At 36.4% G+C, this 23285-nt stretch overlaps 1 protein-coding gene across 1 annotated transcript in view; it reads right to left on the bottom strand.

Moving 5' to 3' along the window:
- The window catches only part of LOC6050504 (protein sidekick-2), a 195081-nt gene extending 173206 nt beyond the window's left edge, over nt 1-21875 (bottom strand). The window contains 1 exon segment of the mRNA XM_038266625.1: nt 20568-21875. Coding sequence (XP_038122553.1) covers nt 20568-20709 — 142 coding nt within the window. The 5' untranslated portion in view covers nt 20710-21875.
- Between the last annotated feature and the right edge of the window lie 1410 nt (nt 21876-23285).

Here is a 23285-nt window from a genome sequence, read left to right as displayed (position 1 = left end):
AAACATGCACTGTTTACGACGCCGAAAGTTTAAGAGGGGGGCTCTCCAGCCAACGGGGACCGATGGAAAAGAAGAAGGCAGATCAAGAAGAAGAATAAGTATTTCGAACTTTTCCCCCCGTCTTCCGGTTACGAAGTGTCTCGAGAAGCTTTGGAAAAGTTCACGGATGCGTGGGTGTTGGAAAGAAAAAGGTTGGCAGCAAATTTACACGGCATCTTGAGAGAAAAGTGAGAAGCGCGAGAAAAAAGCTGGGACCAGACGAATCTTCGTTCAATTAGAAGTGAGAAGCTTATGTGAAATTTGTGATATTTTCTTTATCAAAAATTTAAAATAAAGATCTTGAAAATACAAACGTGAAAACTAATTACTTGTTTAATTACATAAAAGCTGATAAAAACAAAGAATCCCATTCATTTTAAATGTTTATTATTTAAATATTAAATGTGGTAACCTAGCCCAGTGATCAGCTCTCAGCAACTACAATAGAGGAGAAAATTGTGACGTCAGAAATGAACTCAAATCACTCAAAGTTTATTTTGTGAGTGACTTTAACATTTTGGCCTAGTTTGACAGCTACCTTGTCCCCAGTTTTCTGTGGGAGAGAAAAGGAGGCGAATACTTTATGAAAATCATACCTGTCAAAATTCCTAGCCTCAAAATTTTGTCGCGAGTTGCTTTTCTCCTCTGGGTGGCGCAGGGGTAGCGGCTTCGGCTGCCGATCCCGATGATGCTATGAGACGCGGGTTCGATTCCCGCCTTATCCACTGAGCTTCTATCGGATGGTGAAGTAAAACGTCGGTCCCGGTTTCTCCTGTCTCGTCAGAGGCGCTGGAGCAGAAATCCCACGTTAGAGGAAGGCCATGCCCCGGGGGGCGTAGTGCCAATAGTTTCGTTTTGCTTTTCTCCTCTATAGAGCTTTATGACGTTTCGCGTACACACACTAGCGCACCATTTGATTTTGCTGGCCGGACAAAATTTAACCTCAATCTTTTTCGTGTATGTACACGCAATACATGCGCACGTAGATAACTCTATTATCCCGCCTGAATATTCATGCCTCAACTACAACTGCTCTTCTCTCCTTATTGAAACTCTCAGCAATCGAACACGTGTTCATGTTTACACACTCGCGATTGACATTTTTCCTTTTCTCTCTCATTCCCGCTTCCACGATCATCCTACCGAAACAGCGTTTAACCACAAAAGCCGCCACAAAACCAATTTCGCAAACGCAATTTACCGGGACGTCTTGCGCGGTCAGCTCCTAATCGCCGTCCCGCGTTCTCTCATTGCAGTTTTCGGAGAGATTGAGAGACTCAGCGGTAAGAGCGCAGAGTTGAGGAAAAGGGAAGCAGTGAAAGAGAGAGAATGCCATCGCTGGGAATCACGAGACACAAGAAGAGATCTCACAAGCTATCGAGAAATTAAAAGTGAGAGTGTGTGCGTGCAACACGGAGTTAAACTTTTCAAAGTGCCGTGGTAATCTTCACAGCAACTTCACAGAAAGTTTAACTCCATGTTGCACACACTCTCACCTTTAATTTCTCGATAGTGTTGATCGCTATACTCTCGGATCACAACACTGCCAGTGATTATCAACCTTATTCGATTCATTCCCCCTTGGCTAGTTTTCAAGAACCTTATTCCCCCCTTTGCATTTTCAACACATTGGTATCACACATGTCAAAATTAAAACTGTACTGTTTGTAGAAGTTTTTTGTACTTTCGCATCTATTTACAAATAATCAAATTCTTTTGACCTATTTTTATGACCTGCCGTAATGGAATGGAAAATATTTTCTTTTTTGAAAAATGTGGTCAAAGATAAACTTACGGGAAATTGGACGAGCTTTACGGTAAAAATGTTTTCGAGATTGAAAAATCAAGTCTGTCATATAGAAATTCCCAAAAACCATCAAAAACGCTTTTTTCTCAACATTTTTATTTTTAAAACCGCTTTACCGCTGTTACTTCACAAGGATTGGACTTAGGACAATGGTCAATATGGAGACTTTTATGTAAAATTGTCTGGAAAATCGACTCTCGTGTTCGGTTTTTGAAAATTTTGATGTTTAGAGCACTTTTGAAAAAAAAACAGTTTCAGTGAATGATTTTTGTACTTTTTTGGGTGAGCTGCTCCATTCTGCATTTTTCATGAGTCTTTTTGTAACATCTTAGGCCATTTTCTCATAAATTTTGAACGAAAAAAATCGTGGGCTCACCTTCAAATTTGACCTTTAAACTTACAAATCAAAAAATCTCATAAAAGTGGAGTGTTTTTTTCTTTCAGTGTATTTTTTTTCGGAAAGCCCGTCAAATTTCCTACAAGTTTGTCTTTGACCACTTTTTGATACGATGCAACGGCTTCGAGATACAGCAATATTTATATCACGAAATACAAAAATATTTAAAACATTTACGCCCTCCTCAAATGTCATTATCGAGTGAAACTGGCTCCATATACACAAAAATGGCTTATATAAGCGTAGGATAACATGTCTACAAAGTTTCATTGAAATCGGAGAGTGTCGGGTACAACCGATTCCATCTTTGACATGGAATTGCTCTATTTCGGAAACAATATTTAAAACATGTTTGTTTTTATAGAACTGTTTTTGTTAATAATAAAACAAACTTGTATCCATTTCAAATTCATCTTAAATTCTTATTTTGTTTCAATATTTTATTTTTATCTATAGTTTTTGGCAGCTATATTTATAAACAAATTTAGGAGTTACATACATGTAGAAAATTACAAAATTTCATATTACGGAAAATTTATTAAAACAACTTAAAAGATGATTTTCAATCACTCCTGAAAGTTTCATGAAAATATTTCATGATTAAACTAAGTAAGAGACGATTAAAACTGAAAATTTTGCCGTGCACAAAGCGGACTGTCAAACTCTCTGAGCGTTTTTCTCGAAACACCAAGTTGATTTACGGGAGCCACGATATCTCGAGATGGGATTGACCAAATTGACTGAAATTCTGGGTGAAGACTCTCAAGACATATCCCGTGTGCATGATGATGCCCGATTATGAAATTTTGCTTTTTTAAAAATAATACAAAAATCAAAAACTGACGATTTTTTATATGAGAAACACAAAAATATTTTTAACTTAAAAAAAAAAGGTTTTTTGAAAATCAGCCTTCGTCATGCACACAGGACCAGTCTAACGAGTCTTTAGCAAAATTTTGAGCCGATTTGGTCAAGGCGGTGTTGAGATATCGAGGCACTCGTTTTTTTTTTTTGAAAATGCTTTATATCGCTGTATCTCGGCAAAGATACAACCAAATGTCTTCAAATTTATTTTGATGAAAGTAGAAAATGCATATTTTTATAAACTGAAAGCAGATTTAAAAAAAGTTTAAGTTTGTGCTCAACCTCCTACATTTTTGCCGATTTACCTGTTTTTAACCCCTTAAAATATGAAATATGAGATATCAAAGATATTCCAAAGGTTTTGTAATAAGTCATTCAAAGAATCTGGTACTTTCTTGTAACATTTAAATTTTTACGAAAACAATTTAAAACATTTGATCATTTGATTCTTATGGCATCCGCATTCCCCCCAAGCAGGGTATTGCTAATCCTTGGAAATATTGATCTATTAATGAATTGCTAAATAAAAAACTGCTTTACTTTCAAGCCTAATTTTTGAAATATTCAAGCAAATACTGTCACAAAATTCCACTCTACCTCAAAAACAAATAAAAAGCAATATTTTTTGGACAAATCAAAATTTGGACAATATTTTGTTACAATCAGAGCTATCCCAATCCCACAATACCAATTTTCATCAATCTGTGGAAAATCTCGATTTTAAAACCGCGAAATCTCAGGAAACAAAAAACGAAGAAGGTTGATATTTTAATTTAAGTCTTATTCTCACCATCGTGTTCCTGAGCCAATTTAACAAAGGTTTTTCTATTTCAGTAATTGTTTTTTTTTTCTAAACACTTTTCTAAAAAAAATGGAAAACCTATGAAATTATTTCCCAGGACTACAAGTGAACTTTTTATCATAAATTTTACTTAAATCAACAACAAGAATTTATTTGCAATCCTTTCAATCAAACTCTTACAAATTTTCCATCTCACAGCACAAACAAAAGTAAACTGACAGCTTCGCGAGAAAATATCGCTTTTCTCACGTTCACTTCGAAAGCTTTCCATTCTTTCCCGAAAGAAAAATGCGTCACCACCTTCGAGTGTCTGCGTCGTTGCTACCACCAACCCCAAGAGCCCTTGTGGAGGGTGGGTGGTGCACGGCGAGAGAACACACGAAGCCGCCCCCCAACTTTAGCCAGAATGTTTAATGAAATTAATAAAAATTCGCGTACTCGTTAAATTTTCATTACAACTTTAGCGCAAAGTTGGCCAACCTTGCTTCCGGTTTCCCCCCCCCCTCCCGGTGAAGCGGGGATGTGGAAATGTTTTTATCTTTAGACTTGGTGAATGAGCGAAAGCCAGACGACGCCTGAAAGTATACACGTGAAGTTAAGCCGTGGGAAGAAACTGCCTCACCCCCGGTCCACTCCTTAACCAATACCGGCCGCCTTCCCACAGGGTGGCCTTTAATGGGTTTAGCAAAGAAGTGTGCTCTGCGGAGGGCGTAATTTGTTGGTGTCGGATTCCGGCGGCGTTCAGTGTGTTAAGGTGAGGCGCCAACCTGGCGGAGAGTTGGGCGGCGTTGCTCGGTGCCAAGTGAAAGACAAATTAGGCAGACAGCGTTGCTTCGTGTTACGGTGAGAGGAAAGAGTTATGAGGGCGTTATTTTTTTCTGTACTTAAGGTTCGGGATTTTTGTGGATTTTAGGATGAGTTGCGGATTTGGGAGGCAATTGAAGCGGTGAAGTTGGGTGGATTTTTGGTCACAGGTAGAGGGTGACGAGCGGGAATTCCCGGGAAAAATTTCCCGAGAAATCGACCATTTTTGGACCTCTCGATTCCCGGGAAATTGGGTCGAGACTCCCGAGAAATTTTAAACATATAATTATCAAAATTATATAAACTAACAAGCCTAACCCGACAAACTTCGTTCTGCCTTTTTTTTACGTTTGTTTACGATTTTTCTGCTTATTCAGCCTCATGTGATTAATATTTAATTTTACGTAACTTTTTCCATAACATTTGCCGATGTTCCGGAATTGGTTCCAAAGTGCCCCTTCCTTGGGCTTATACGAACCCAACGCAACAAAGAGCACCTCGAACCGACACTCCGGAATGAACTGATTCGCGTTCGAACAAAACCATCGAAATTATATATACCTGGATCAGAAAATTATTTGAATAATTCTAAATTGTTTAGAACATTGGATGGTTCTTATTAAGAAAGTATAAAATTTCACTTGTCAAAAAATCTAATAACTATGATTGAGAGAAGCCAAAAAAATGTGGACCCTAAGATTTATCTTAAAGCATACATAGCAGTCATACCCCAGAAATGAAATCAGAAGTGTTTATTTATTATCTCTAAGAGGGAAAAGCTAATTCAAAATAAGTTCAATTTCCATATCTTCTCTCAAGCATATCTATCCTCAGAATCTGTTTTTTAAAATTTCCTATGTTAATTTCGCTGTATCAAGGTAATTTCCTGTTTTGATGTCAATATGTCATTTTGTAATGAAACACAACTAAAAAACAAAGTTGACATTATAGCTGTCGGCCACCATTGCTAGTACCAACCACTAGTGTCTTCCTTTTATCTACAAGGACTTCGCCGCCCTGGGCTCCTAAGTGTTTGAGTACGCCACGGAGCGACGGCGCCTGATTCCCATATTTACACTTAGAATTTGAGAGCGCCCGCCACGGAATTCGAACCAGCAGCCTCTGAATTGTGAGTCCAGTGCGCGGCATGATTGAACCACACAAACGGGAATGAAACACAACTTCAATATTAAAAAAAAACTTGGTAATCTTAGTGAAGTTAAGGTGCAAAATTGTGAACATTTTGGTTTTGCTGATAACTGTAAATATTCCTTCAATGATTTTTAACAGCTTACATTAAAATAAAAAAAAAACGGTTTAAAATGTTGTTTTGAGTCGTTATTAATCATGTTGCAAAAATCCTGATACTGGAAAATTAAATATAAGCTATTTTTTAATTCACAAAAATCTGATAAGATGTTTTTGCAAAAAGTTTTGATTTTTTTTAAAAACCACTCAGTGCGAATTAAAATTTGTAAACATTTTTAACTACAAGTTTGAGTCCCAAAAAGCTCAATAATCGATCTTGTATTTGTCAGATTAGAATTGATCTTGTATTTCCAGATTCAGAAAACTAAACCAAAAGGTAGATATAGTTCCTCAAAACAATGAGGATACTGAAACTAAAGTTGCATAGAATAATTATGAACTTATTGTAACTAAATTCATTGAAGAGCAAAACGATAATTACTTTTCCTTTTAAATAAATGCATAGTAAAAAAACTCCCGGGTCCCGGGAATTCCCGGGAAATGGCCAAATTCATCTCTCGATTCCCGGGAAATTGAAAATCTCGAGAATCGTCACCCTCTAGTCACAGGGAAGAAACCCATGTCGTCGCCGTCGTGCTAACTTGTCGTACGTGCATTTTGGGCCAAATTGAGTTAATAACGCCATTTTGTGGAGCTAACAAATTAATAAACAGTGGTCCAAATATGATCAATATATTTTGATTTATTGAAAGAAATAAAAGATAACTTTAAAAAATTGGTGTTGGTTTATTTTTTTTTTTATGTGTTTAAAATTTAATTAAATACCCTGATACCATTAATTTTTCAGAAATATTCAAATTCAATTGGTCGTTGCAAGTTTTTTAAAGTTTAATTTCCTTAACACAAAAATGTAAAAAAAAATTAATGAAAAAAATATTTAGGCGAAATTAGGATGCAAATCTTCTTAAGAAAAACACAGTTATGCGTTGTTGTGCATCTTTACTCAAATATTTTACAAAATATTTTAAAGTTACCTTAAAACACACGATGATTTAAATAAAATAAAAATAAAATTATTCATACATTGAATAGTTTTTAATTCGTTATTCCTTGAATTTAGAAATTTATGAAAAGGATACAGTGTTGCTCCCTGATTTCTTGAATCATTATGCGATTTCTTAACTGTTTGAAAATATTTTCGGCAATCTACATTTTATCTATGATCAATTTTGTTTTTTAACCTTTTTCAAACGAAACTATACTGCCCCTGATCGCATAAATGTCCCATATGCATTTTCATCGATTTTGAGTTGTTGATGCAGTTTGGTTCAAAATCGTGTGCACTTTCAAAAGAGTCTACAACATCCAGTACTTTGTTCTAGAAATAAGGAGAAAATCCAGTTTTTTCGCGAAAACTTAACACGTAGCCTTATGTATGGGACAAACTTCAAATGCATTTTTCTCAGCTTGCTGTTTTTGCATATGGGACATTTATGCGAACATGGGCAGTATAACACTTAAAAATTGTTTTAAAAGAAAACATAATTGCTTTCTAACTAAGGTGCCCAGAATATGGGACTTATTTTTTTAAACCTCGCTCCACAAGCTGAATATTGTTACTTGAGCTATTTTAGGACTCTTTGTCAAATATGAACAAAATCGGTCAACATTTACCCATTGATACTCAAAGGTGAAGTTTGTATGGGAAAAATCTCAAAAATGTATGGAAAACCCAATGTTCTTACGGTTTGGTCTGCACGATGCGCTACTTACAACCGAATACTCCCAAAAGTGAGATTCTCATTGGAAATTTAATACTCTACAATTTTGTAGAACATACCACAGCTGTAAAACTCGCAGTATAAAACCAGCTTAAGTTATTTGCAAAACATTAATATTTTGTGTTTTCATCTAATTTTTATTGAACTTTCATTATAATTTTTGGACAATATAAAAATCATTTATTGATATTGTAAGAGTTTAGGTATATAGTTTTTGCCATAATCTTCATTATTCTGTAGATAGATGGGTCAAAAAACATCAAAAAATGCATTTTTAATTCAATTATCTACAAATGTTGCGGTGCATATTGCCCCGCATGGTTGTTTGGAATGAATCAGAAATGTTTTTAAGAAATTTGATATTTTCGAACAGTTTTGAGGTTTTTAAAACTTTTTTAACGTTTATTTCCAATTGAGCGAAAAAATGCAATTTTAAACGTTATCTGTACTGACAGATTTAAAAAAAAATCGGACATTTGTCTAGACAATTTTCGTATTCGTGAAATTTATGCCTAAACAAAATAGGAATTTTTAATAATATACATATACATTAAAATTCAAATTTGCTAAATTTTCAATGTTTAACTAAACGCGTTCATTTAAATCAAAAAGATGTTCGAAATTGTCAAAAAATTAAAATTCTGTCTGAATGTCAAACACTGATAATGGTAAATATTTATTCTGCCAGACACATGAAAAATCTAGCAACCTGGCAACCCTGATCCGAAGCCTCAATTATGCAAAGTTTTGAATATCCAATGTTCGATTATTCAAAGGTTTATATGAGACTTCGGTTAATTTAATAATTAACTTTTTTTAAATTTCTTATTTAACGTGAAATTTACATTTTGCGACCCCATTGTTTAAATAGTTAATTGCCTATTTAATTAAAAAAGCCCAAATTTTCTGAACCTAACCAAAATTTTTTTTTTATAAATGTCGAAAAAACTGCAAATATTTCGCTAAAATCAAACTTTCGGTGGCTATATCTTGAAAACAGAGCCATTTATCAAAAAATCTGTAAAGTACTTTTCGATTGCAAATTAAATTTTACTTAAAAAAAATCACGTCAAATTAGTTTTTGCATAAAATTTAGATTTTTTCCAAAAATCACTATTTTTTCAAAAATTCATAGCTCGGTGGCATATTTTTCGACCATTTTTCTCTATGGCTCAAAAGTTGCGGGTTTTGTCCCCTAAAACATATCAAAAAATCTCGAAAATCAAAAAAATTGGGAAATTGAGCTCTTGTGAAAAAAAGTTGATTAAAAAATCCGCATTTTTTCCGTGTACCTATTTTTTTCTCAATAGTCCTTAACAATACCTACAACTTTGCCGAAGACTCCAAATTGATCAGAAAATTCAATATGGACAGCTGCCGAAATTGTATGGATGTATGGGTGAACCAATTACACCAAATAGCTTATTTGGTCATAGGAAAGGCCCCCACAAAGTTTGAGCCAAATAAAAAAATACAAAAAATAAAAATGGTCGAAATCGGACGATTTCGTAGAGAGTTGTTCACGTGTTTCTGAGGACCCCAAACTAGATAGAGTTATTTGCTATGTAAACCTGTTAATATGTTCTTTTTTATTAGAAGAAATACTCATTTTTGCAGAACTAAGAATTGATAGACCTGGTGAAGACTTTAATTTTTAACTGTATAAATGTATTAAAATCATCTTTGATCGATTATTACAATGAACCAAATAGTCTCAGCTCTCTGCGCTTTTCCATCTCTTTATCAAATTTTGCTTGAAAAGCAAGGACGCACTCATCTTCGGCCGATCGATGGCGCCGGCTAGTCCCCAGAAAACGCCAACCGGTTGATTGGAGCTGCCTCGATGTGTTTTCCCTCTTATGTTTTATTAAACAGGCTACCCCTCCGGCACCCATCATCCTCCGGATGTCCGGGGCTACTGGGTCATTTTTGCAATCCCATCGGCAGGTCGGCCCTCCGTGCGATGGACGGATCAAAACTTCCGCTACTACTATGTGAGCCAAACTGGGAACAATTTTGATAGTTTTATGTGAATAAACATGTGACCACATGAATAATTCCAACCTCGATTAACCCGTTTTGGTTCGGGGAGGGACACCGGACGCGGGGGTGAATTTGGCCTCAACAAGAAAAACTTTGTCTTTGACCGAGATTTGAAGCAAAGCTTTATGATTAAATATCATTTCCAAAACCTTTTGACTCGGCGTCCAGTAAAAACCAGCTGTCTATCAATGCATTAATTTGGCAGTATCACTGAACGCCACAAACCCCCTTTGTCCGAGTGAAAGGTTCAGAGATAAAAGCTACGATAATTGACGGTCGACAGCTGCCACGCCGTCGGATCGATTTTCCGACGGTGGGGTGGAGGAAAAAACCGAAACTTCTCTTCCACTAATTGGTTTTATGCCAGTGCTGACTGCCCAAATCAAGCTACCGCCGGCGCTCGCATTGAGCGAACCGAGATCGACCCGGGAAAATTGGAATCTCTGTTTTAATCAGAGAAAACATAATTAATTCACTTTTGGCTCATCGCCCCCTGCGGGCCCCGACTGCCGGCCAGCCAGCCCGCAATCTAATTGATATTCCACATATTATCAACAGCTTGGTCAGGCTTAATTGGACCTAACTGCTCTCTGATGATGCTTTTACCTTGGGCGTCACGACGCCCGGCATCCTTTCGATGAGCCAATTTGAGAGGAAGCAACCCCGACCACGTTGTGAAAAATGTCTCTCTTGAGACACCCGGCTGTTTTAATCCGGCCATGATGGTCCGAGGAAAGCTCTCCGGGTTGAGCCACACCCATAATGAAGGTGTTTATGGGGGGCGGCTTTGGATCTTGGCCAGCTCGGGCTCGGCCGGGGTCGACAAATGGTACGATTAGTAGTGTGCAGGCCGACCTAATAGTTGGGCAGAGAATTGAATTTCATGAAGTTTGATGTGTCGCACAGTACGGCTTTGACGGGGTTTGCTGTTGGCCACCCGGTCCGGGGCGCGTGGGTTGTCCCCCGGTGGACACTCCGAGCGCTGTGCGCTCAGTTTTGGCGGCTGTAACTTTCACTCCTGATGCCCGTTTTTGAAAAATGAAAATGTGTTGGAATCATTGTGCTTTGGAGAAGAGCAATTCTATGCGGAATCGGTTGTTGCATATTTTTTATCCAGCTGAAACTTTGTTGATGCCTTTGCTGTGCCCAAATAAGTCATTTTGCATCATTAGTTTGTTCATATAATTTTCCATGCAAAGTTGGCAGCTGTCCATACAAAAATGATATATATTAAATTTCAGAAATTCTGTATCTTTTGGAGGAAATTTTTGGTCGATTTGGTGTCTTCGGCAAAATTGTAGGTATGGATAAGGACTACACTGAAAAAAAATAATACGGTTTAAAAAAATTGGAGATTTTTAATTTAATTTTTTTGTCACTAAAACTTGATCAGCAAAAAAACACTTTTTTTTTACATTCAATGCCAACTTTTCAGGAATTTTTTTGACAATATTTTGAACGTGTTATGAATTTGGAAATCAATACTGATTTAATCTTTCAACTTCATTTTTCAATGTAAAATCAAATTTGCAATCAAAAAGTTCAAGATGGTATGTCAGAGACATAACCGAAAGACATAGGACCAAACAATTTGAATGAGTTTTTGGATTGCTAGTGAAATCTGGCTCAATTTTCATGTTCAGTATCAAAAACCATGAATTTTGATACCCATATTGCAACAACTCGTATGATTCTGTAAATGTCCTCCCAGGCCACGGGGGAACCGGCTTTGAGATCACCGGCCACTACATGGTGTGGACACTGCTGTCGGAATGTCAATTTTCATGTACAGTATCAAAAACCATGAATTTGATTTTGAAATTTCTGAAAAGTTGGCATTTGATGGCCTCTAAAACATAACAGAAACTAAAAAAAACAGGTTTTTTTGCAAATCTAGTTTTAGTAACAAAAAGAGAAATCAAAAATCACCAAATATTTTTTTACCGTGTATAATTTTTTTTTTAGTGTAATCCTTATCCATACCTACAACTTTGCTGAAGACACCAAATTGATCAAGAAATTCCTTCAAAGATACAGATTTTTGAAATTCCATAAATCATTTTTGTATGGACAGCTGTCAAATTTGTATGGAACATCATATGGGCAAACTAATGATGCCAAATGGCTTCTTAGGGCATACCGAAGGCACCAAAAAAGTTTCAGCCGGATTAAAAACTACAAAAAATCGAATAACCGAAATCTCAGAGAATTGATAAGTAACTTTTTCAACAAAGATTGGTGAACATTCCGTTCACTTAGTAATCGTTTCTAGGACTCTGACCATTTTCCAAAATTGTAACTGACGTGAAAAATACTTTTTGGTCAAATCAAAGTCAAATCTAATTTGCAAGTAAACATGCACAACACGTTGCTCTATGAGGTTGTAACTGACCGGGCAGTTGCTAGTGTTTGGGGAATTCGTTGGAATGAAAAACTACCCGAGCATGGGTAAATAACAAAGGAGATGCGTAATAATACCTTTTTGTGGTATCAATACCAAATTTTGGTATTCCTGGACCCTATAAAATTTGTCTTAAGGATTATGCAAGAGCAAAATGTGGTATCAAACCAATTAAAGGTATTGTTTTGATATTGCAAAATTGCGGAATTAGTCAATGGTCGAGTACCACATTTTAGTATTCTTTTGGTATTACAGTATTATATCAAATTCTTCTGAAACTATGGGAAAATGTTGACCAATTTTTACAATATAATTAATTTTGCGCTAAAATGATGTCTCAAAGCGAAAACCGGAAATTTAAAACTTGATTTTAAACATTTTTGATATACCCTCTAAAGAAATGACTTGAAATTGTGGACAATTTTCCAAGTCAGGATGCCACATTTTGGTATTATTTTGGAATTGAAGTGTTTCATCAAATTCCTCTGAAACTATGGGATTTTTTTACAAACTTTGACGAGAGAAATAATTTTGTGCTAAAATTACTTGAAACTTTAAAAATTTTCCATTTTTGTTATTTACCCACAAAGTTTTTTTTTTAAATCGTTGAAATTTCTCTAAGTAGGGATAACCAAATCCTTTGAAAAACGAGGCAATCGACAGATTATTGAATTTTGGTTAATTTCAATCCAGTTTCATTTTAATAACGCTTATTTTTCAATCTTGTTATTTTTCAGAAGCTTCAAGAATTTCAAGCACAGGCCGTGATTGTGTCACGTTCCCCAGAAAACCATTCCCCCGAAAACCATTCCCCAGAAAACCATTCTCCAGAATGTACCATTTCCCAGAAAACTATTCCCCAGAAAAGTTTCTTTCTCGAAAAATCAAAGTAGTTTCAAATATTAGTTTGTTTTAAATTTCTTAGAAAATATAAAAATTTGACAAGGTTATTTTATCCATGCCAAGAAATTTTTCTTTTTTTTTGACAACAATTCTTGAGAAAATAACAGAAAATGTTAATTCGGCTTATGACTCGTTCTATTATTCTAAGAAATTTTCCCTTCTTTTTCAGTCATGTTAAATTTGTTATACAAATGCCGAATAAATTGCAGTTTCTTTTTATTTCTTGTTTTCCGTGAATGCTATTTTTATTTTGCAAAGAAGAAAAATGTTTGTTAAAATTAAAATATGATTATGGGTGTCATTGGTATAATACCATTTGACATATTGGACCTTTGCATGATTATTTTAATTTTCTTAATTTGATTTAAGGTGACAAAATTTAATTTATCATTTTTGGAAGAAGAAAACTCTCTTGACTTACAATAACTGATTATTTTTTCCTTCTTTTAAGGTCTCCTGACACAAGTTGAATTTCACCTTCTTTAAAGAAGGGAAAACTGTCTTGACTTGTGATATCTGCTAACAGAAGTTGAATTTTCGCTTTAAAGTTTTTTTTCTTGTATTCTTTCTTGTTTCCATAAGGAAAAACTCTCTTGACTAGTGATAACAAATTTAAAAAGTTGTGTAAGTGGTCAAGTATTTTTTCTCTTACTTAAAAAGGGAAAATTAAACCCGTGTCGCAGTTAACTTTCTAGCCTTGTAATAACTGCTGACACAAGTTAACGTGGTGATTATTGCACTCGAGCGTAATATTTCAATCTTTATTTCTCGCATCACGATCGAGATTTTTCGATCTAAATATTACGATCATAATTTGTTAATGGTAAGTCAAAAAAACCAAAGCTTCAAAAATGTCATAAATTAAAAACATATTCAAAATTCTCAAAAAAAAAATCAAAAAGTTTGAAATTCAAAAATCAAAATTAAAGAGAAAAGAAATTTTAAAATTTAAAATAAATCAAAGATTATGAATTTTATTTTTTTTAGTTTTTTAAAAAATTTAAATTCTAGAAATTTTGATTTTTTTTTAAATTTTTGGAAATTTTGGAAACTTAAAAAAATTTGGAAATTTTGGAGATTTTGGAAATTTTGAAAATTTTGGAAATTTTGGAAATTTTGAAAATTTTGGGAATATTGGAAATTTGGAAAATTTTGAAAACATGCAGAAATTTTGAAAATTTTGGATTTTTTTTTGAAATTTTGGAAATAATTATAATCACCACGATAAATATTTCTGGGGAACGGTACATTCTGGGGAATGTTTTTCTGGGGAACGGTTCATTCTGGGGAACGGTTCATTCTGGGGAATTGATTTCTGGGGAATCGTATTCGGGGGAATGGTTTTCTGGGGAACGTGACACAATCCTGGCCGTTCATCAATGACAAATGCATTCGATGTGGTGATGAATATCACTAAGAACAACTTGGAATCAGCAGGTGAGTAGATTTGGCTGTTGCATATGGATCATTTCTGTTTTTTCACTAACTTCAACTGGTGCACATAAAAAATTTAAGAAAATACCAAATTTTGGTATTACTTGTGCAAAAAACAGCGACCAAAATGAGCTTTTGGTTGCCCAATAATAGATGGTAAAATACCATGAAATCATGCATGTGGAAAACCACAGGAATACCAAAACCTGATTTTCCAAGGGCGCGGGAATACCTAAAAATAAAACCATGGTAATACCAAGTTTTGGTATTCAAGCAATGTTCAAAAATCCAGAAGACCTCAACTTGGTATTAAAATGATTTTATTTTTAGGGAATTATTTTATCCTTGGAATAACATGTTTTGGTATTATTGTGCCCTTCCACATACAAGAATTGGGTATGATTTCATGGTATTTTACCATCTATTACTGGGCAACCAAGGGCACATTTTGGTCCCTGTTATTAGCCCAAGTAATACCGAAATTTGGTATTCCCGTGTTATTTATCCCTGCTCGGCATCCCGACGGTTGAGCTGGAATTTTAATTCCACGATGATTGACACGTCGCACGATAGCTTTTAAGATTAATCAGCGGTCCATCTGCGCGGATTGTCTTCCGGTGGACACTCCGTTCAAAATGATTTATTTTTTTATTTGCTTTGTCACTTTCGTTCCTGATGGCTGTTTACAAAAGTTTGACCTTTTTAAGAGATGTCAGCTTTAAAAACTGCTAATTTTATCGTTATAGTTTTTTCTTTAAAAAAATGTTTCTGCTGAAATTTATGCAAATGAGTCCACTTCCAGGACTCCAGTAACATGGTTCGTCCAAAGCTTGGTTGTTGTTTAGTTGTTGACGCTCTAAAATATTCACACTCCGGTTGGCGAATTACTCTGGCCAGTGTCATTCAGCGTAATTTAAGCACGTGGAAATTGCTAGCATAAGCACAGTCGATTAAGAGCTCGGCCCACTTCTCTCCAGTACCTCCCTCCTCACCATACTACGTTTGGACCATCCTCCAATTTAAAATGGCGCTCCCGAGAGTGTGCACCGCACACGTACACAAACACACATTCAAATACATGCATGAGAGCTCAAAACTCATTGCTCTCATTAATTTTTATCACGCTTTGACAATGGATATCGTTGGTTTCCGGCGTTCAGGACTGGTCAATTCGGGCTCTGCGGATTCGGCGGCTGAGGAATTCCATGCCAAATTTCAAAGTGTGAAAAAATAAACAAAATCAAAAATGCATTTTTTGTAGCAAAGTCCAAATTATTCCATGAAAAAAATTATTTCAGTGTTTTTCAAAAAAATCAACATTTGTCGTTGTTTCGTCGTGGAATTTCGCCCCGGTCAGCGGAGCGTTTTCTAAAATGGTTCTGAATGAAAACTAATGAGGCTCGGGGTCAAAGTTGCCAGCAGCGTTCCATTTTTTTCTATTGGTTGCCCTCAGTGCTCTGGCAACACTGCATCACGATGATAATCGCCATGGTAGAATGGAATCGGAGCTTCGTTTGGGGGGTCGCTTTTTGTTTAATAAATTTCTGCCGAACGAAGCTCTCCTGGGATGCTGGAGGGGACTGCACGGAGAAAAAAGAGTTCTCAAAATCGTGAACAAGCGTTCATGAAATTCGGAACCACGAACAAAGTGTTCAAATTTCATGGTACGTTTTTCAAAATCGTACCATGGAATTTGAACACTTTGTTCGTGGTTCCGAATTTCATGAACGCTTGTTCACGATTTTGGGAACTCTTTTTTCTCCGTGTGGGGTTTGAGGGTTTAGGAATCATTAGTGTTTAAATTTTAGAGATAATATTTAATTAAAGCTGCGCACAGGGTTGTCGGGTTTGCCCTAAACGGTGTGTAACAGACAGCTAATCGCAGTTTAATTGGCTCCGGAAGCTGAGGGGGGAAGCAGGCTTGTGAGAATTTAATGGATTTTGTGTTTTATGCATTAAATTTGTGTTTTTTTTTAAACGATACATAATCCACCTTTAGATGGTTGGTGCCTTCCTAACATTCATAAAGTCAATACATTCAGTAAAAATAGCAACATTCCCTTAACATGTACAAATCAATTTTATTACTGATTTCTTTTGATAGGGTTCGCAGACCTTCAATTTTTCTGGCTCATCGGCAAGGTCTGATAAAAAAAAACCTATCCAACGAAAGTTCACATGGAAGATTCAGACAATATTTTTATCACAATATCTCAGATCCGGCCTCCAGAAAGTATATAAATAACACTTAAGTGCCAATAACTTTTGAGAGGGTTGTCAGATCCTTGATGTTAGGCTCATTTGAAAGGTCTTTCGATTATCTAACTGACGATGGGTCGCATGATGGACCCGGACCTAATTTTTACTGAAATATCTGAGATCCGGCCTCCAAAAAGTGTATAAATAACACTTTAGTGCTAATAAATTTTGATAGGGTTGTCAGATCTTCAATGTTTTGGGCTTATTGGAAAGGTCTTTTTAATACCTTTCTGAAAATGTATAACATGATAGGGTTTCTTGCAAAAACCACCCTTTTTACAATCTTCCGGACATACGCCAGAATCGTTTTTTTAGCATAACTTTTGAAGTACTTAACTAAACTTGCTGATTTTAAATAGAGACCTATGGGACCCCAAGACGGATCGAATGAGACTAATACGGTCAAAATCCGTTCATCCAGTCCGGAGATAATCGAATGACAATGTTTTTGTCCACCCACCTACACACATCCACACAGACATTTGCTCAGAACATGATTCTGAGTCGATATGTATACGTGAAGGTGGGTCTACGAGGTCGAATTGAGAAGTTCATTTTTCGAGTGATTTTATAGCCTTTCCTCAGTAAGGTGAGGAAGGCAAAACCTTTTTTAAAGAGATAAAAACATTAAAACAAATATAATTGGTTTCTAAAACTACTTGGACTGTTCAGCAACCCATTGCGAGTGATTAATAAGGTCGTTTTAGGCAGTCTAAGTACGAAAAGTTAGCTTGAGAATATTGTTTTGTAGCTTAAAGCTAAAATTTTATATTGAAACATTTAATCAATTGTTTTATGTTCTATCAAAAACAAAACAAATGATTGGCCTAGTTTAAAAACGAGCTACAGCTTTCAAAAGATTGGGAAAACCTGTATAAAAACAAAGTGCGACAGTACCCGTAAAAGAAAACTTGACAATTCTTGGGACACGAAAGTTTTTTTTTTTACTTTTTGATAGTGCCAAAAAAATAAAATGCTAAGTAATCAATTTGTTTCTTTTCAACGAATTCAGTTACAATTAATTTCTACTTATTCAATGATATGTTAATTTGAGTAGCCTCATCATTTTGAGGAAATATTTACTTTTAAAATGTTTAAAAAAATTATTTGCATTTGGTAATTTTCTTAAGGTCAACCGTTTATTGAAGCTATCCGGAAAACCCAAATGTTCACAATTGGCACACCATAGCTTTACGAAGAATGCTAGAGTTTTTTCATACTTAATTAAAATTCAGGTTAATGCGGAACACAAAACTGCCCCTGATCGCATAAATGTCCCATATGCATTTTCATCAATTTCGAGTTATTGATCCAGTTTGGTTCAAAATCGTGTGCTCTTTCAAAAGAGCCTATAACATCGAATACTTTGTTCTAGAAATCAGGAGGAAATCCAGTTTTTTTCGCGAAAACTTAACACGTAGCCTTATGTATGGGACAAACTTTAAATGTGTTTTTTTCAGCTTGCTGTTTTTGCATATGGGACATTTATGCGAACATGGGCAGAAAACGACTTATTGACATAAAAAAGGAAAATAGGAAAAAAAAATGAATTTTATGGTTTGCTATGATTATCTTGTATGCTTAATCGGTAAGTTGCTAAACTAGCATCTTAACTTTTTTACCGTTTTTTTAATCATGTGCAATCGATTCCCCAGGAAATTGTTGTTCAGCCTCCATTTGCGATTTGTACTCTTTCTCGCCCACTTTACAGTGATCAAAAAGGTCTTAAATAGAAGCTAGAAATGGGTTGACACCCTGTAGATGTGCCACCCTGTTTTCCAACCATGTCAAAATTTCTTGAAATAAGTAGCTTAACAACTTTTCCTAAGACACCAACGCTTTTAAAGGTCACCAGTAGAAGTTAGGGCTTGGTTGACACCCTGTAGGTGTGTCACTCTGCATGTCAAAAATTTTAAATAAAAGCCACATTCATATACAACAACTTTTCTTAAGACACCATTTTGCTAGGTTGCTTCCTTATTACGTTAAAAAATAAGATTTCGAAATATCTACCGAAGTACTGGCAGTGTTGGCAAGAAATATAATTTTCAACACTTTTTTTAAATGCCTCTTTTAAAAACTCTGTATCTTTTCCAGAAGCAAGATAGGACCATACTTTCTTGGGGAAAGTTTTAGAGGACATTCAGAAGTATATTCTATGGTTTAAGTTTTTAAATTGAGTGAAAAATGAAAATGATAAAAATTAAAATGTAAAAATGAGAGTTTTCCCATACACATTTGAATCGTTTTGCGGAAAGCCGGGTCAAATCCAATCGCTCCCAAATTTTAGAGGGTTGTTCGGAGGCCCAAATGGGACCGGAAAATGCCTGTTCTGATTGATTTAGTCAATTTTGAAATTTTTTCATACAATTTCAAGCCAAGGCTTTTTCCTCTTAGAAATAAAAAATAAAAATAATACAAAAAACTCAAGTTTTTCATTTTTTCCTACTCTTAAATATAGATATTGGAATTTTTGACAAGTTAAAATTTTCATTTTCTGAATAAGAACATTATAGAAGCATTGGTTTATTCAAACTTGAACATCGAACATCCAATGCTCAGTGACAAGAAAAATTGAAATTTTTGGAAAATCTCAGTTCACACTTGGACAATTTTAGGCGAGATTTGCGCCACCTATCAGAAAAATACTGATACAATGTTTTCCCCATTTTTGCAATTTTCTCCGTATTGTTTAGAAGAGCGCCTTACACATGCTGATAGTTTTTGGTAACGATTATCCCATTCCTTGTTAAGTTATGGAAAACGTCATTAAACAATGATTGCCAACTAGGACGTCGATGATTGTACCACAAAATTATATAAATTTTGAAACGCAATTGATTTAGATCAAAAATTCCTTCAGTGGCTTCAAAAAGGCAACAACCGGCACATGCTGATTCATTTTGTTGCAGAAATTCGTTAAATTGAATTCAATTCAGAAATTTTTAGAGTGATGATCAATTTTCTTCAAAAATGATCAAAGACCTTCACTTTAAGCAATTTATGCTTAGTTAATAAAAAAACATTTTCTCTAAAATGTATGTATATACAAGACAAAAAAGCTTATGAATGATTTTGTGCATTTTTATTTTTTAATTTGGCTCAAAGTTTTTGGGGCCTTTTTGAGTTTTGACAGCTAAGAAAATGAATAAAATGTCTATTTTTGGAGTAAAATCGAGTGAAAATTTAGTTTTTGTTGAACAAGAATTTCTTCAGTGCCTTCAATAAGGGTTTAACCGGCATACACAGAAAAAAATCAATCCTCGTAATCGTGATTTAAGTTCACGAATGTGAGAACCGCGAAGGAATTTATTCATGAGTATGGTGCATTTGCACTATGAACGTGAATATATTCCCTCGTGGTTCTCGGGTTCGTGAATTTAATTGACGATTTCGAAAATTGATTTTTTCCGTGTATTTTTATTAGTTTTTGTGAAATATTTGTTAAATTCTGGAGTTTTTTTTTTGAAAAGGTCCAATAAACCAAATTTCCAGTTTTTGCTTTATGGGTGTTTTTGAAACCGCCTCGAGTCAGGGGTATTAATTATTGAACAAAATACAGAGCATTTTAAAGTGATGTTCAATTAGTTGAAAATATTGGACGGTTTCACCGTTACTGGAATAAGTTATAACAGTTAAAAAAAAAAACAACAACAACATTTCCTTAAAGCTGTAGTAAACACAGCCTAAGTTCAGCCAATTTTCGTGTTTTACTCCATCGCAAAACCACTCCGCCATACAAGTACTCAAAGACGGCTAAAGCCAGTCGGAAACAGAATCAGAACCAGAACAAAAAAAAAAAAACTCATTACTCCCCCACTTACCGAAAATCCTCGTCGCCGAGTAACCGTCGAGCAGGACGAAAATTAATCCACAGAAAATGAATCCTAGATTAGCGCCACTGCTGCCACCCACAGCCCACCTTACCCCCGACGACGCCAACAGCGACTCCCGACAAAAGCTCATTGTTGCTGCTTTTTTGCTCTTCTCTCTACTTCTTTTCACCAACTACTCTACCGCACTCCAATGCACTATTCACCAACACACACAGAGCTACAAACACGATTTCTTCGGTTGAGAAACTTTTCGCCTCTTTTATTCTTTATCTCTTCCTTTGCTGGCCTGCTTCGATTGTGAATTTCACGAACCGGCTCTTCTTCGCGTTTCAAACACAATAGAACACACCCCGCACACTTTCTCCCGCGCTCACACTAATGAATTTCGATTGTGTGTGTTTTTCGCCTGCTTCGATCGGTCGGCCAATCTCGGGCTTCTATTGTTTGCGCGCTCGTTCCTCTTCTTTTGTTCTCTGCTGCACGGTCAGTGTGTGTGTGGCGTGTAAATCGCTTTTCTGTGAAATTCTTTTGTTGGTTTTTTTTTCACGTAATTACACACAAACACACATGCCACAATTATGTAAATATTTCCCTGCTTTCGCCCAAATGTAGACTTCCGGTGCGCTGTTGCGGTGGTGGGCTCTCGGTGGAATTTAAATGACGGGAAATGCAATTACAAACCCCCACCCTTCCCCACACTCTCTCGTTGGTCGGTCAGAACAACCCACTGGACCGTCGTCGCCGTAAAACAGTGTTTTAAATCACGTCACACATCATCATCATTAATTTTTTATGCGCTCAGTGTGAGTGTGGCGTACACACACGTACAATCACTCACTCAACCCATCAGATCCTGGAACCGGTCCGGGGGTGGGTGTAATTGCTTTATTCACTGTTCCCCACCAAGGTTGGACGAGGCGAATCTGTCACAGCTTCCGGCACACAAACAAACAGTATGGATCTAGCGGGCGTCTCGCACACAATAGTAGACTGCTGCTGTCAGATTGCTCCGGTGACCTTGTTCGCTCCTGCAGTGTGACCCACTGGCACACTCACACGCCGGATCTAGCACTCCAGCACAACTCGTGACATCCTGTGATCGGATCTTTCACAATAATCTCGTTAAAGCACACAAAATCCTCACTTTTTTCCCGTGTCGAAAAAAAAACTTCTTCAAACGTCAAACGCGACTCCGCCTTGAAGGTAGGCCACCAGCAGCACAGAGTGCAAAAGTGTGTTACCTCTCCAGCGCTGGCCCGGCAGTACACACCGAACACGAACCGAGGATAACGCGGAACTGAGATGTGTCCGGTGGCTGGCCGTGATTTTTTAGGAATCCCGACCTCGTCTTCCGGCGCCACGCTCTCGGGTCCTGGCGCTCTCCCGTGAGAGAGCGAGCTCAACTGCTCGAATATGCTCGCGCTCGCGAGTGCGAGCCCTTGTGCGCAGGAGCTGCCCCACTCGCCTGAAGTGGTGTCACATGGGAACACTGCTCGAACTGTCAAACTGTGAGGTGTTCACGCGGTAACAAAGGCGGGGAACTCACCCAGGTTGAGTTCTGTTCGCAGTTTGTCAATGAGAGTATGAATGGGGGAGCTTTTTTTACCACGTGGGGTGTTTTTCCCTCTTTTGTTTTGATCCTTATCGGGTGACGGAATTACGTAATAAGCTTGGGCGGTGGTGGGTGGATGGTGGGGAAAGAAGAGCGATGGAGTTATACAGAGCTTTTGAAGAATGTTGTTCATTGAGTGTTGCAGAATGGAAAGACAATTTTTTAAACATGAGTCGTCAAGCGCTGATCTTAACTGTCTTGACGATACTTTTAATAAAAGAAGTCTTATTGTTTTACTATTGTACGGTCAGTTCCTTACTGGACTCGGTCGAAGGAAACGGCCGTCAGCCCAACAACCGTCGAAATAGGCGACGGGCCAGATGCGGAATTGCAAATGTCAAAACCTCTCACCTCTACCTTCGTCCCACCCTCCAGCTGCAGCTTTGTTGACCATAAAGGAGCACGTTGTTGCATGATGGTGGCATCGAATCAGAACTATGGATGATCTTATAACAAAAATCGAAACTATTTTTAAGAAAAATAATATCTAACAAAGCAAAAGCAAAAGCAAAAGCAAAAGCAAAAGCAAAAGCAAAAGCAAAAGCAAAAGCAAAAGCAAAAGCAAAAAGCAAAAGCAAAAGCAAAGCAAAAGCAAAAGCAAAAGCAAAGCAAAGCAAAGCAAAAGCAAAAAAGCAAAAGCAAAGCAAAGCAAAGCAAAAGCAAAGCAAAGCAAAAGCAAAAGCAAAGCAAAAGCAAAAGCAAAGCAAAAGCAAAAGCAAAAGCAAAGCAAAAGCAAAGCAAAAGCAAAAGCAAAGCAAAAGCAAAGCAAAGCAAAAGCAAAAGCAAAGCAAAAGCAAAGCAAGCAAAAGCAAAAGCAAAGCAAAAGCAAAGCAAAGCAAAGCAAAAGCAAAAGCAAAGCAAAAGCAAAGCAAAGCAAAGCAAAGCAAGCAAGCAAAAGCAAAGCAAAAAGCAAAAGCAAAAGCAAGCAAAGCAAAGCAAAAGCAAAGCAAAGCAAAGCAAAAGCAAAGCAAAGCAAAAGCAAAGCAAAGCAAAAGCAAAAGCAAAAGCAAAAGCAAAAGCAAAGCAAAGCAAAGCAAAAGCAAAAGCAAAAGCAAAAGCAAAGCAAAGCAAAAGCAAAGCAAAAGCAAAAGCAA

The sequence above is a fragment of the Culex quinquefasciatus genome, chromosome 1, assembly GCF_015732765.1.
Source record: "Culex quinquefasciatus strain JHB chromosome 1, VPISU_Cqui_1.0_pri_paternal, whole genome shotgun sequence".
Classification (NCBI taxonomy): domain Eukaryota; kingdom Metazoa; phylum Arthropoda; class Insecta; order Diptera; family Culicidae; genus Culex; species Culex quinquefasciatus.
Note: the sequence above shows the minus strand (reverse complement) of the source record. Positions and strands in the feature narration are given on the sequence as shown.